Source organism: Grampus griseus (genome assembly GCF_964374135.1).
Source record: "Grampus griseus genome assembly, chromosome: 6".
Classification (NCBI taxonomy): domain Eukaryota; kingdom Metazoa; phylum Chordata; class Mammalia; order Artiodactyla; family Delphinidae; genus Grampus; species Grampus griseus.
The window spans coordinates 436,130-449,352 of NC_139000.1; the positions used below are offsets into that span (position 1 = coordinate 436,130).

General features: G+C 51.9%; 1 protein-coding gene across 7 annotated transcripts; it reads left to right on the top strand.

The window, feature by feature from the left end:
• The first annotated feature begins 8,425 nt into the window (after positions 1-8,425).
• Positions 8,426-13,177, top strand: ENTPD8 (ectonucleoside triphosphate diphosphohydrolase 8). 7 transcript variants are annotated; one of them, XM_082655727.1, is made up of 10 exons: positions 8,426-8,693; positions 10,020-10,162; positions 10,246-10,363; positions 10,927-11,077; positions 11,202-11,361; positions 11,446-11,676; positions 11,757-12,015; positions 12,198-12,308; positions 12,517-12,651; positions 12,726-13,177. In XM_082655727.1, the coding sequence occupies exons 2-10, from the start codon at positions 10,037-10,039 to the stop codon at positions 13,166-13,168; spliced, it is 1,734 nt and encodes a 577-aa protein (XP_082511853.1). In that variant the 5' UTR covers positions 8,426-8,693; positions 10,020-10,036; the 3' UTR covers positions 13,169-13,177. The 7 variants fall into 7 exon arrangements, with proteins under 7 accessions (XP_082511853.1, XP_082511856.1, XP_082511854.1 ...); XM_082655730.1 differs by having other exon boundaries at positions 11,949-12,015; XM_082655728.1 differs by having other exon boundaries at positions 11,202-11,320; positions 11,752-12,015.
• The last annotated feature ends 46 nt before the right edge of the window (positions 13,178-13,223 follow it).

Sequence of the window (13,223 nt, forward strand, 5' to 3'; positions counted from 1 at the left end):
TAAGTGACTCATCTAGGGTGTGAGTGAGCTGGTTTGCCAAATTAACTAAATCTGGAGTGGACATAGCTTCCCATTCCATCCTGGTCCTTCTAACTAAAAGGAAAGATCTTCATTTAGCCCATTAATAAACAGAGTTAAAGGCTACCCTGATGGACTCAACATCTGAAGGAAGACCAGATTTTTTTTTTTTTAAACTATCTGAAGTTGATTGTAATAGTCATGAGCAGGTTCATCCGATTTTTGTGTGCAAGCCTGAATTTTGTTCACAACCACAGGCTAAGGACAGGCTACTATAATTGCTTGGGGGAGTCCTCCAGCAGGTGTTCTCACCTCTTGCCAAAAGTTGGGAGTTGTTTCTCTAAATCCCTTTCAGGATGTTCCCATCAGGCAAGTTTCATCCAATGTTTGGCTTGACCCCCATCCGCAAGCATATAGATCTGGGGAAACCAGGCTGGTATGTTTGGATAATGATGTTAAATTCTTCAGCAAACCTGTGGGGTTCCTCACTGACTTTAGGACACTCTTTTAGGGCTCTCAATTTGGCCTTAGTCTAGGGAACATGAACTTGGGTTTTGTTGGAATCTTCAGAAGACTTAAGTTTAAAGGGGCAGGTCCTGAACTAATGGTTACCGGGGGGAAGGATGGGGGAGAAGGATAGATTGGGAGTTTGGGATTGACATGTACACACTGCTATATTTAAAATAGATAAACAACGAGGACCTACTGTATAGCACAGGGAACTCTGCTCAATGTTCTGAAACAAATGGGAAAAGAAATAGAAAATGAATAGATACATATATATGTATAACTGAATCACTTTGCTGTACACCTGAAACTAACACAACATTGTTAATCAACTATGCTCCAATATAAAATAAAATTTTAAAGAATAAATAAAGAGGCAGATTCTAACAGGTTCAGAGGAGGAAGTTGGGAGAGGTTTAGGGAAGCACAGTGAGAGAATTGGAATGAGACAGCGGAGGGCAGAAGAAAAGAGGAAGATAGCGTGGGGGGGGGGCGTGGGGGGGTGCTGAGCACAGGGGCTGCTTTGTCCAGAGACAGGGGATGGGGGCCAGGGGGAGAGTCCTCAGAAGCCAGTTTTTCTTCAATTGTTTGTTTGCCTCAGTTAATTTAAAAATTGTATTTTGCTAAGTGGCAATTTCAGAATCTTGATAATGTTTGGAAGCCTCAAAATACCAATCAAAATAGGAATCCCGGGCTTCCCTGGTGGCGCAGTGGTTGGGAGCCCGCCTGCCAATGCGAGGGACACGGGTTCATGCCCCGGTCCGGGAGGATCCCACGTGCCGCGGAGCGGCTGGGCCCGTGAGCCATGGCCGCTGAGCGTGTGCTTCGCAACGGGAGAGGCCACAACAGTGAGAGGCCTGCGTACCGCGAAAAAAAAAAAAAAAGGAATCCCGTTTAGTTTTGAAATTTTTTAGAGCCACGGCTGTCCAATTCGTCTTTAAGAAAAGTAAGCTTGGAAAATTTAAAAGTTCCCCATAATGACCATCAGTGTTATAAATTACTTTGGGTTAAGTTGGTCCATTTAATTAGAAATGTGCATGAGAGGGAATTCTCTGGTAGTCCAGTGGTTAGGACTCTGTGCTCTCACTGCCAAGGGCCTGGGTTCAATCACTGGTCAGGGAACTAAAGTCCCACAAGCCACACATGGTACGGCCAAAAAAAACCCCAAAACCACAAACAGACAAAAAAAGAAATGTGCCTAAGGAAGGACCACAGTTTTTAAACATAAAACTGGTTGAAGGGGGTGGAGGGGGCACTGTCAAAACATTTAGATTGCTGGGATCCCTTTTCTTAGAGTTTTTTCTCTAGAGCAAAGGAAATAAATTTTTAAACAGCACAGTTCCTATAGGAATAACCCAGTTCCAAAGGAATTGGACCAAAGGCTTAGCAGTGCAGTTTCAGTAGGAACAGCCTTATTTCAAGAGACAGGCCAAACAGGTACTCTCAGAAAGGACAAAGCCTGTAAAGAAAGGATGAAGTCTTCCAAAAAAAGCAGATCTCAGATAAAGCCTGGAGAGCCTCAAAACACAAAAAGAGTGGGGTTTGAACCCTGGAGAAAACTTAACCCTCAAACTCCAGGGTCAGCAAGAAAGTAGTGAGCTCGATAGGCTCTGCAAGTCCACACCTGTTTGCTCACTGCCTTGGAGTTCTTAGGGGTCTTCTCTGGGTCCCTCTTCTGACACCAAGTAATGTTGACCTAAATCAATGAAACCATCAGTTATATTACCAGCAAAAATGGTTTATTTGAGAACAGCAAAGAATTGCAATTCAAGGTACACAATCTGTGGTGTACCACAGGTAAGTTCGGAGAACAAAGGAGAGGAACTTTCTTTTATAGAGGAGAAGGAGGAGTTGGGAGGGGCTGTTCTAAACAAAGAGTCCTTTGGAGGAAACTGGGAGTTGGAAGTACAGTGACTTTTCATTGGCTGAGCTGTGCTGGTGAAGGAAAACTAAGAGAATTTGTAGGCAGCAGACCTGCTCTAAAGGGACAGTTAAGGGAGATTCTTCAGACAGAAATCCAATGATACCAGAAGGAAACTTGGAACACCAGGATTAAGGAAGAGCAACAGAAGTGATACATATCATAGACTATTCTCCTCTCAAGTTCTTTAAAATATGTTGGACAATGAAAGCAAAAGTTACAGCATTGTCTGGGGGGATTTCAATGTCAGTGTGATGTATAAGACAACTATAACGTGAAAGGTGGGGAGAAAAGAGACCAACGTGGTCTCCAACTGAAGTGGTAAATACTGATTACAAACAGACTGTAGAAAGTGATGTATGTATTTTGAATTCCCTAGAAAAACCAGTAAAATTTTATACAAAACAGATATAGTCAAAATCATAAGAGAAAAATTTTAATGGCATATGAAAAAAAATGTTCAAATAACACAAAAGAAGGCAGGAAAGGGGAAAGGAGGAATGAAGAAAAAAACCCACCAAAATAATAAAATGCTAGACCTAAATTCAAAGTACCGTTTTGAATTGAATTGCCAAATACCAATTGAATTACCAAATTCAAATTATCCATATTACACTAGGTGTAAATGGATTTCTCTCATAGCCTAGGAAAGTGCAAGGGTTTTAGGAACTGAGAACCAGAGACAGATGAAGACCAAATATATATTTCTCATTATAAATCACAATATCTAAATCTGTTTACAAGAAACTTACTTCAAATATAATGATAAAGTAGATTAAAGTGAAAGGATGAAAGATGATATACCATGCAAATACTAATCAAAAGAAGACAGGAGTGAGTGGTTTTGTTAATATCACACAACATAAACTTTAGAGCAAAGCGAATTACCGGGGATAAAGAGGGACATTGCATATTGAAAAAAGGGACAATTCTTCAAGAAGCCATAGCAATTCTAAAGGTAGGCACCTGAAAACAGAGCTTTAATAGAAAAAATTTTTGAAGCAAAAATTGACAACTGAAAGTAGAAATAGACAAATCCACAATTACAGTTGGAGTCAGCAGTACTTCTCTCTCAGTAACAGATAAAACTAGTAGACAGAAGATCAGCAAGGATATAAAATAAGTGAACAATACTATCAACCAACTGGACATAATGATATTTACAGCACACTCCACACAACAGCAACAGAATGTATATTCTTCTCAAATGCACATGGAACATTCACCAAAATAAAGCATAGGTTGATCTGAAAAAACAAACCTTAGCAAATTTAAGATAATCAAAAACATACAAAGCATGTTGTCTGACTATAATAGAATTAGAGTAGAAATCAATAAGAGAAAAGTGTCAGGAAAATCTTTAATCACTTGGGAATTAAACACCACAATCCTAAATAATCCACGGATCAAAGAGGAAGTCTTAAGGGAAACTTAAAATATTTTGAACTGAATGAAATTAAAATACAGCATGTAAGAAACTTGAGAGATGCAGCTAAAGCAGTGCTTAGAGGGAAATTTATAGTACAAATGCTTACATTAGAAAAGAAGAAAGGTCTCAAGTCAATAATCTAAATTTCCATCTCAAGAAATTAGAAAATGATGAGCAATATAGACCCAAGTCATGCAGAAGAAGGAAAATAAATATAAGAGCAAAAATCAAAAGAATGTGGAAACCAAAAAACAATAGAAAAAAGATTGTGAAAAAGCTGATTCTTTGGAATGATCAATAAAATTGATAAACCTCTAGCAACACTGGCAAAAAAAAAAAAAAGTGCAGACACAAATGACCAGTATCAGGAACGAAAGAGGTCTGTCACTACAGACATCACAAAAGGATAGGAAAGGAATGCTCTGAATAACTCTGTTGACATAAATTCAATAGCTGGAGTGCCACGGACCAAGTCCTCAAAAGCCACAAGCTACCAAAACTCACTCAGCGTGAACTAGATAGCCTGAATAGCCCTGTTACTACTAAAGAAATTAAATCTATAGTTAAATATCTTCTGAAAAAGAAAGTCTCATAGTTTCACTGGCAAATTACACTAAACATTTAAAGAAGAAGTACAAAGTCTACAAATCCCTTCCAGGAAATAAAAGGGGAAGGACAACTTCCCAACTCGTTTACCAGTCCAGCATCACCCCAGTACTGAAACCAGCACTGAAAAGAAAACAACAAACCCTTGTGAACATAGCTGCAAAAACCCTCAACAGATAGAATTATTCTTATTCTCTGAAGTAGTTCTGTTCTATGAAGTCACTGCAAACTCCAAGTTAGCCAACACCGAACCACTGCTCCCCAGGGGAGATAGAGGCTCAGGTTCCTGAAAGCACAAAAGCACAAAAAACATGGCACGAAACAGACCGTGAAAAGGACGCTTGTTTACAGCAAGAGCTGAAACAAGAAGGCAGTGTCGCCTTGCTCAACCTCAGCTGAGGACGTGCACATCGAGTCATTCAAACTTTTTGCTGCTCTGTTCATGTCCACAGATGACCACGGAAGCGCTACAAGTATTGATTTGGGAATTACAAAACAATTTTGAGGTTAGTAAGCAAAATTGCAAGTACAAAATCCACAAATAATGAGACCTGACTGTGTTAACAAACAAAATCCAGTGAGATATAAAGAAAACGATGCACCACAGCCAAGTGAAACTTATCCTGAGAATGCACGGCTGGTGCAGTATTTAGGAAAGTCAGTCAGTGTGTATCACCACACTGAGTGTCCAAAGAAGAAACATCACATGAACACATTAAAGGATGAAGACACAGCACGTGACAAAATACAGCGCCCATTCGTGACGAAAACTCTAGCAAACTAGAGGGAACTTCCGCACCCTGACAAAGGGCATCGCATGACACCTACAACTAACACCGTGCTTCGTGGTGGACGACAATTCAGCCTGGGAACAAGGCTGAGGTGTGCAGTCATCACCATACTTCATGCACCCGGGAGTCTTTGCCAGGGCAGTAGGTGAGACGGAAGAAGAGCCACACACGAGAGGAGGAGATGCCGCTGTCCCGTTTACAGACCACACGACTGTCTGCGTCAGAAACTCCAGGGAATCTACAGACTCCTGGGGCTAATAGGTGGGCTTAGCACGGTGGTGGGTACAAGGTCAACCACAGAGACCAACTGCATCTACTCACCACCAATGAACAATTGAAAACTGAATTTTTAAAAGTACCATAGCTCCCCACAAAAATGAAATACCTAGGTATAAATCTAACAAAACATGTACTGGATCATGGTTCTGAACACTAGAAAAATGCTGACGAAAAGAATTTTAAGACCTAAACACTAACTAGAGAGAAGAGAAATTGTGTTCAGGGATTGGAAGCCTCAAAATTGTAGATATCAATTCTCCACAAACTGATTATATAACGCCAATAAAAGTTTCAGGAGAATTTTTTTGTACATAAAGAGGGGCTGACTATAAAATTTATATGGAAGGCCACAGGAACTAGAATAGCTAAAACAATTTTGAAAAAGAAGATTGAAGTTGGAGGACTCGTACTGCACAATATTAAGGTCTACTCTGTGGGGACTTCCTTGGCGGTGCAGTGGTTAGGAATCCGCCTGCCAATGTAGGAGACACGGGTTTGAGCCCTGGTCTGGGAAGATCCCACATGCCACAGAGCAACTAAGCCCGTGCACCACAACTACTGAGCCTGCGCTCTAGAGCCCGTGCTCGGCAACAAGAGAAGCCACCGCAAAGAGAAGCCCGCGCACCACAATGAAGAGTGGCCCCCGCTCGCCACAACTAGAGAAAGCCCGTGCGCAGCAATGAAGACCCAACACAGCCAAAAATGAATAAGTAAATAAATAAATTTATTAAAAAACCCCCACATCTTTAAAAAAAAAAAAGACTTACTATGTGGCTGCATAATCAAGACAGAATTGGGGACAGAATTCCAATAGAATGTCCAGAAATGAGCCCTCACAAACATGGCCCATCGTACAGAGGTGCAGAGGGTTCCACAGAGGAAGGATGGTCCTTTCTCTTTTTAAAATTTAATTATTTTTTTGACTGCATTGGGTCTTCATTGCTGCGTACAGGCTTTTCTCTAGTTGTGGTGAGCAGGGGCTACTCTTTGTTGCAGTGTGTGGGCTTCTCATTGCGGTGGCTTCTCTTGCTGTGGAGCATAGGCTCTAGGCGCGTGGGCTTCAGTAGCTGTGGCACGTGGGCTCAGTAGCTGTGGCTCGCGGACTTAGTTGCTCCGAGGCATGTGGGATCCTCCCGGACCAGGGCTCGAACCCGTGTCCCCTGCGTTGGCAGGCAGATTCTTAACCACTGGGCCACCAGGGAAGCCCCCATCCTTTTTTTTTTTAATTTTGTTGAAGTATAGTTGATTTACAATGTTGTGTTAATTTCTCCTGCACAGCAAAGTGACTCAGTTATTTATACACACACACACACACACATATATATTCTCTTTCATATTCTTTTCCATTATGGTTTATCACAGGATATTGAATATAGTTCCTTGTGTTATGCAGTAGGACCTTGTTGTTTGTCCATCTTGTGTATAATAGTTTGCATCTGCTAACCCCAAACTCCCATTCCTTCCCTTCCCTACTCCCCCTTCCCCTTGGCAACCGCAAGTCTGTTCTCTATGTCTGTGAGTCAGTTTCTGTTTCATAGATAGGTTGGTTTGTACTATATTTTAGATTCCACATGTTAGTGATATCATACGGTATTTGTCTTTCTCTTTCTGACTTACTTCGCTCAGTATGATAATCTCTGGGTCCATCCATGTTGCTGCCAAGGGCATTATTTCCTTCTTTTTTGATGGCCGAGTCATAGTCCATTGTATATAGGTACCACATCTTCTTGAGAAAGGATGGTCTTTTCAACACCCAGTGCCGGTGCCTTGGCCGTCCACATGCAGAGGAGGTGGACTTGACCAAGCCACACATCTTACAAAGAATAATTCAAAATGGTTCATAGATCAAGTTACATCATGAAACTAAGAGACTTGAGGAGAAAGAATTCTTCATGACCAGGGGTTAGGCAAAAAGTTCTTAGTAACAACACAAAAAGACCATCCACAGAAAACCACACGGATAAATTTGGCTTCATCAAGAATTTTAAAATTTGCTCTGTGAAATACACTGTTCAGATAAGATACGGACTGAGAGAAAATACTTGCAAACCTCATCCAGGAGGAGGGGCTGCACCTAGAATATATAAAGAATTCTCCAAACTCAGCAGGAATAAGTCAAACAATCCAACCAAAAGATGTGCCACGTGGCCAGAGAGGACACACGAGTGCAAAAAGCGCGTGGGGAGGCTCTCGGCATCCTCAGCCCTTGGTGCAAACTGAAGCCACAGCGAGGCTGGACCGGCATCGGCTGGACCGGCTGAAATGGAAAGCTGTGACGCGGACGCTGGAAGGACGCAGAGACACCGGCTGTCTCACGCTAGAGAACAGCTGCACAGTTTTGCATCCAGTTAAACCCAGCAGTCTGTCTCCGGGGTGGGAGCGAAAGCACAGGTCCGGCGAAGCCTCGTGCATGAATGTCCACAGCAGCTTTTCACAGTCGGAGAGCGGGAACCCCGATGCCTCCAGCACCGGGGGTTCAGCAAACGGTTCATCAGAGCAGCCGGTCTCCACGTGGGCATGGGGGAGATGCTGGGCCTCAGGTCTCAAGCTGAGGCGAAGAAGCCAGGCTCAATTCATCTCTGAGACCCCTCCCGAGGACAAAACCTCAGCGAGGAGAGCCAGTGGGGTGGGGGGGCCGGGGCTGGGCTGGCGGATCTGGTTGCGGTGGCCGGGGTCACACAAATAGACCTGTGTGCACAACAAGGGGCAATTTCACCGCACGCCTGCAAACCACCAAACCACTCGACTGGGGCTGACTCTCGCCCTCCTCATGGGACCACAGCTGGTCCTGACTCCGGGCCTTTGCTCTGGCCGAGCCCTCGGCCTTGGGCCCTTTCCAGTCACCTGACTCCGCTGACCTGCCCCTCGCCTGAGCACTGGCACTGTCCTCCCACTGGGGAAGGGCGGGGTCGGAGGGCAAAGTCTGAGCAGCCTCGGAGGGGACCACCCTGGCCGGGGGTGGTGACCCCAGGTGGGGGCAGGCAGCAGCGGCTCGTCACCTGCCTGACAGCGGACCCGGGCTCAGGGGAGCGGTGACCAGCGTCGGGTGGCGGGCAGAGGCGGGACGGCACCTGGCAGGTGCCTGAGAGGCGACAGACGGGCCAGCTTCCACGCTGCTGCCACTGCTTACCCACCAGCCCAGGTGAGGGGCCATCTTGGTCTGGGGGTGCTGACCGGTCCTGAGGGCGTGCTCTGTGTGGAGTCTACCCAGCCTCTCTGCCCACCCACTGGGGGCTCAGGCTGGGGGCTCAGGGTGCTACACGCCCTGGAGGGGGGTGTGAGGGGGGTACCGGTGTCCCTGGCCCTGCCTGTAACTGGTCTGTCTCTGTGAGTGGCCTGTGGCCAGCGTGCTTTTGGGGACACAGGCTGGGTCCCGTCCGGCCTGGCCTGGCGGTGGCTCGAGCAGATCACCCGTCCTCTCTGAGCCTCGCTCTTCCCTCCTTAAAATGGGATCATGACGCAGACGGGCCGCCTGGAGCCCAGGGCCCTGCATTCGCCCTGAGAGGCGGACGCCCCCTGGGAACAGCCGCATTCCTGCGGGGATACTGATGCTGCACAAAGTCCATGAGCCTCAAAGCTCTGCAGACCTCAGACCATTTCCTTTGGACAGTGGTGGCAACTGGCCCGAGGCCCCTGGTGACCTCGTGTGCGTGGGTCTCCGCTCAGGGACGTTTGGGGGCTGGAGAGGGCCCTGCAGAGGCCTCAGCCACTGAGCTGGTGCCGTGGCCCCGTGCAAACCACATTCCTGGGTCAGCCTGGGCCGGCTGCGAGGGATCGTCATGGGGCCAAGTGAAAAGATTCAGATCAGAGAAGCCCGAGGTTGGGTTTTTAAACAGAAACCAGATGAATCTGTTCAGAACCCCTCAGCCTTCAGGTCCTTCAGTAGAGAAACCGTGCTTTCCGGGACCCGCTGACCTGCTTGGCAACAATTAGACATCCAGGCAGTCGGTCAGCTGTCCCCACCGAGTTCAGGCCTGACCCCAGGACTCTTAGAAAACCGTCCTGGGAGAGGCCTGGGGTGAGGGCTGCAGGGAGGAGCCAGGTAGGTGGGAGAGGTGGGGCCCTGGGTTCCCGGAGTTCACTGTGGATCTGGGGCTCCTTATCCTGCGGGGAACGGGAGGGGAGCTGGGGTCCTGGGAGGGTGCGGGCAGTGGGGCTGGCAGATCACACGGGGGTGGCTCCGCTGGGCCCCGGCGTGGCACTAGAAAGGGGGTCTCCGGGACCTCCTCATTGCTGTGTGTTGCAGCCTAGCCTGTCGCCAGACAGGGCGTCCCGGTGCCCGGCCCCTGCCGGCCCCTGTGACGCTGTGACACCATGCGTAGCCTGGCTCTCCGGCGTGGTCTTTAGTCCTGCCCATCGACCCAGCCGGGGTGGGCTGTCTGAGCCCCGGGGAGGACCGAGGGGCTCTCCAGGGCAGCGGCATCTGCAGGCAGCAGAGTCTGGGTGCTCACTGCTGCCAACCCCACAGGTGCCAGTCCCACCCCCATGGGGCTGACATGGAAGGAACGGGCCTTCACAGCCCTGCTGGGGGCTGCAGCGGTCTCAGGCCTCACCACGCTCATTCTCTTCCTGGTGGAGGCCACCAACGTCCTCCTGCCTGCAGACACCAAGGTGTGCCCCCAGACCCCACCCAGGGGAGGCTGGGCTGGGCCGTGACGGCCCCTACGCCCTCCTGACCCTGGTGTCACTCCCAGTTCGGGATCGTGTTCGACGCTGGGTCCTCCCACACATCACTCTTTGTGTATCAGTGGCTGGCAAACAAGGAGAATGACACAGGTGTGGTCAGCCAGGCCCTGGCCTGCCGGGCGAAAGGTTAGTGGGCAGTTCCGTCGGCGGTGGACGGGTGCTGGGAGCTGCCAGCCGCTGCCCGGCTGGGGTTCCCAGCTGGGTGGAGGTTTGGGAAGTGGCACAGGCTGGAGCTGGGCAGTAGCAAATCAGCCTAAAGAAAAGGGGCTCAGAGAGGTTCAGTGAGTTGCCCCAGGGTGCCCAGCCGGTCAGTGGGAGCCGGGCCAGGGCTCTGGATCTGTCCTGCCTGAGCCCGCAGAGACCCGAAACAAACCCTTCCAGCTCCTGGGGCTCCAGACGTGGCATCCCTCCAACCTCTCCCTCGGACTTCACGTGGCCTCTCCCCTGTGTGTCTCAAATCTCCCTCTTCTGTCTCTCGTGAGGAGGCCAGTCGTTGGTTTCACGGCCCACCTGGGGAATCCAGGGTGCTCTCCTTTTAAGATCCCTAACTTAATGACATCTGCAAAGACCCTTTTTCCAGATGCGGTCCCGTCCGCAGGCTCCGAGGGTCATGATGCACCTTCGGGGGCTGCTTTTCAGCCCAGCTTCCTTCGGGGCCTGGAGCCTTGTCCTGTGGTGTTGTGTTTCAGGGCCTGGCATCTCTTCCTACGCCTCTGACCCTGCACAGGCTGGCGAGAGCCTGCAGGGCTGCCTGGAGGAGGCGCTGGCACTGATCCCAAAGGCCAAGCATCAGCAAACGCCCATGTTCCTGGGGGCCACAGGTGGCATGAGGCTGCTCAGGTGTGGGGGCTGGCGTGGGCCCGCACGCGTCCCTGGGGTGCAGTGTGAGAGCTGTGGTCCTGCTCAGGCGGGATGGAGGAGGGGTGGCTTCTGCCAGCTCCAGCGGCCTGTCCTCTCCGCGCAGCCAGAAGAACAGCTCTCAGGCGGAGGACGTCTTCGCAGCGGTCAGCCAGGCCCTGAGCCGGTCTCCCGTGGCCTTCTGGGGCGCTGAGCTCCTGGCTGGGCAGGACGAAGGGGCCTTAGGTTGGGTCACCATCAACTACGTCCTGGGCCTGCTGGTGCAGGTGCCACAGACGGCCCCAGGGTGGGAGGGGCGCCCGGGGGGGTCATCGCGGCCCCAGGACTCAGTGCCCCCTGTCTGTGGTCAGTACTCCTTCTCCGGCGAATGGATCCAGCCTCTGGAGGGGACGTTGGTGGGCGCCCTGGACATGGGTGGGGCCTCCACCCAGATCACCTTTGTGCCTGGGGGCCCCATCCTGGACACCACCACCCAGGCCACCTTCCGCCTCTATGGCACAGAACACAGCGTCTACACCCACAGCTACCTCTGCTTCGGGCGCGACCAGATGCTGAACCGGCTCCTGGCCGGGCTGGTGCAGGTGGGCTGCTCTGCGGGAGGGGGGCGGGGCACCCTGCCAGGCGGGTGCTCAGAGGTGCCCCCACCCTCCCCGCAGAGCAGCCCGAGCCTCCTGGTGCGTCACCCCTGCTACCACAGCGGCTACCGGGGCACGCTGGCCCTGGCCCCCCTGTACGGGTCGCCCTGCGTCCAGGCCGCAGCCCCCCGAGACCTCGGCCAGAACCTCACTGTGGAGGGGACGGGGAACCCCGGGGCCTGTGTCGCCGCCATCCGGGGTCTCTTCAACTTCTCCAGCTGCGACGGCCGAGGAGACTGCGCCTTCGACAGCGTCTACCAGCCCCCCGTGCGGGGACAGTTCTACGTGAGCCCCTGCGGCCTGCCCTCGGGGCCAAGCTTCCCCTCGGGGCCCCAGGGCCCGAGCCCAGGGGGCCCTTGGGGAGCCTGGGACCCCAGGTGGGGTGGGGCGGGGTGGGGCGGGGCGGAACCTGGCTCATCCTGGGCCCCCGCCTTGCGCCCTGCCGGGCACTTCACCCCCTCCCCCAGGCCTTCTCCAACTTCTACCACACCTTCCACTTCCTGAACCTCACCTCCAGGCCGCCGCTGGCCACGGCCAATGCCACCATCTGGGAGTTCTGCCAGAGGCCCTGGAAGCTGGTGGGTGGATGCGGGCCACCCGCCCCCCACCTGGGTCCCAGCTCCCTGGGCTGCAGACTCCACCGAGCGGGGACCCCGTCCCAGGCAGTGTGGCCGGGGGGCTGGGGGGCTCCAGGCAGGAGACTCAGGGGCACGCCTCCGAGGGGCGCCAGCCTTGGGGGCCCAGGAGGTGAGGCCTCATGGGGCTCCTGGCCTCCCGGGCCCCCAGGTGGAGGCGAGCTCGCCCGGGCAGGATGGCCAGCTGCGCGACTACTGTGCCTCGGGCCTGTACATCCTCACACTCCTGCTCGAGGGCTACGGGTTCAGCCAGGAGACCTGGGGCGGCATCGAGTTCCGCGAGCAGGTGACGGCTCAGGGCGAGAGGGGGTTGGGGCTTCGGGCCGCTGCCTGCAGCCTGACCGGCCGTGTGGCCCGCAGGCCGGTGGCACCGACATCGGCTGGACGCTGGGCTACATGCTGAACCTGACCAGCCTGATCCCGGCCGAGGCGCCCGCCCAGTGGCGGGCACAGAGCTATGGCGTCTGGGTGGCCGGAGTCGTCTTTTTGGTGCTGACCCTCACGGCCATTCTCGGGGCCACTGTGGTGCAGCTCTGGCTCCGGGACTAGGCTGGCTGCCACCTGATGCTGGAAGGCAGAGGCCTGAGCTGGCCGGAGCCTTCCTGAGCCCCGACCCCCAAGGCTCGCCCTGTGGGCGCTGGCCCCATGGTCACATGGCGCCCTTTTGCCGTTGGGGTCATTCTGGCCACGGAGGCTGTACCGTGGCCCCGACCATGGCCTTCAGGTGCCGGCGCCCCAGCGGGTTTCCCATGTTGCACGAGGGCTGGGCCATCGCGACCCCTGCAGCCCTCAGGGCTGTGTGACTGCAGACCTACGGGTTCAGGGCCAGGCCAAGCCTGGGGGTAGGGGTGACTGCTG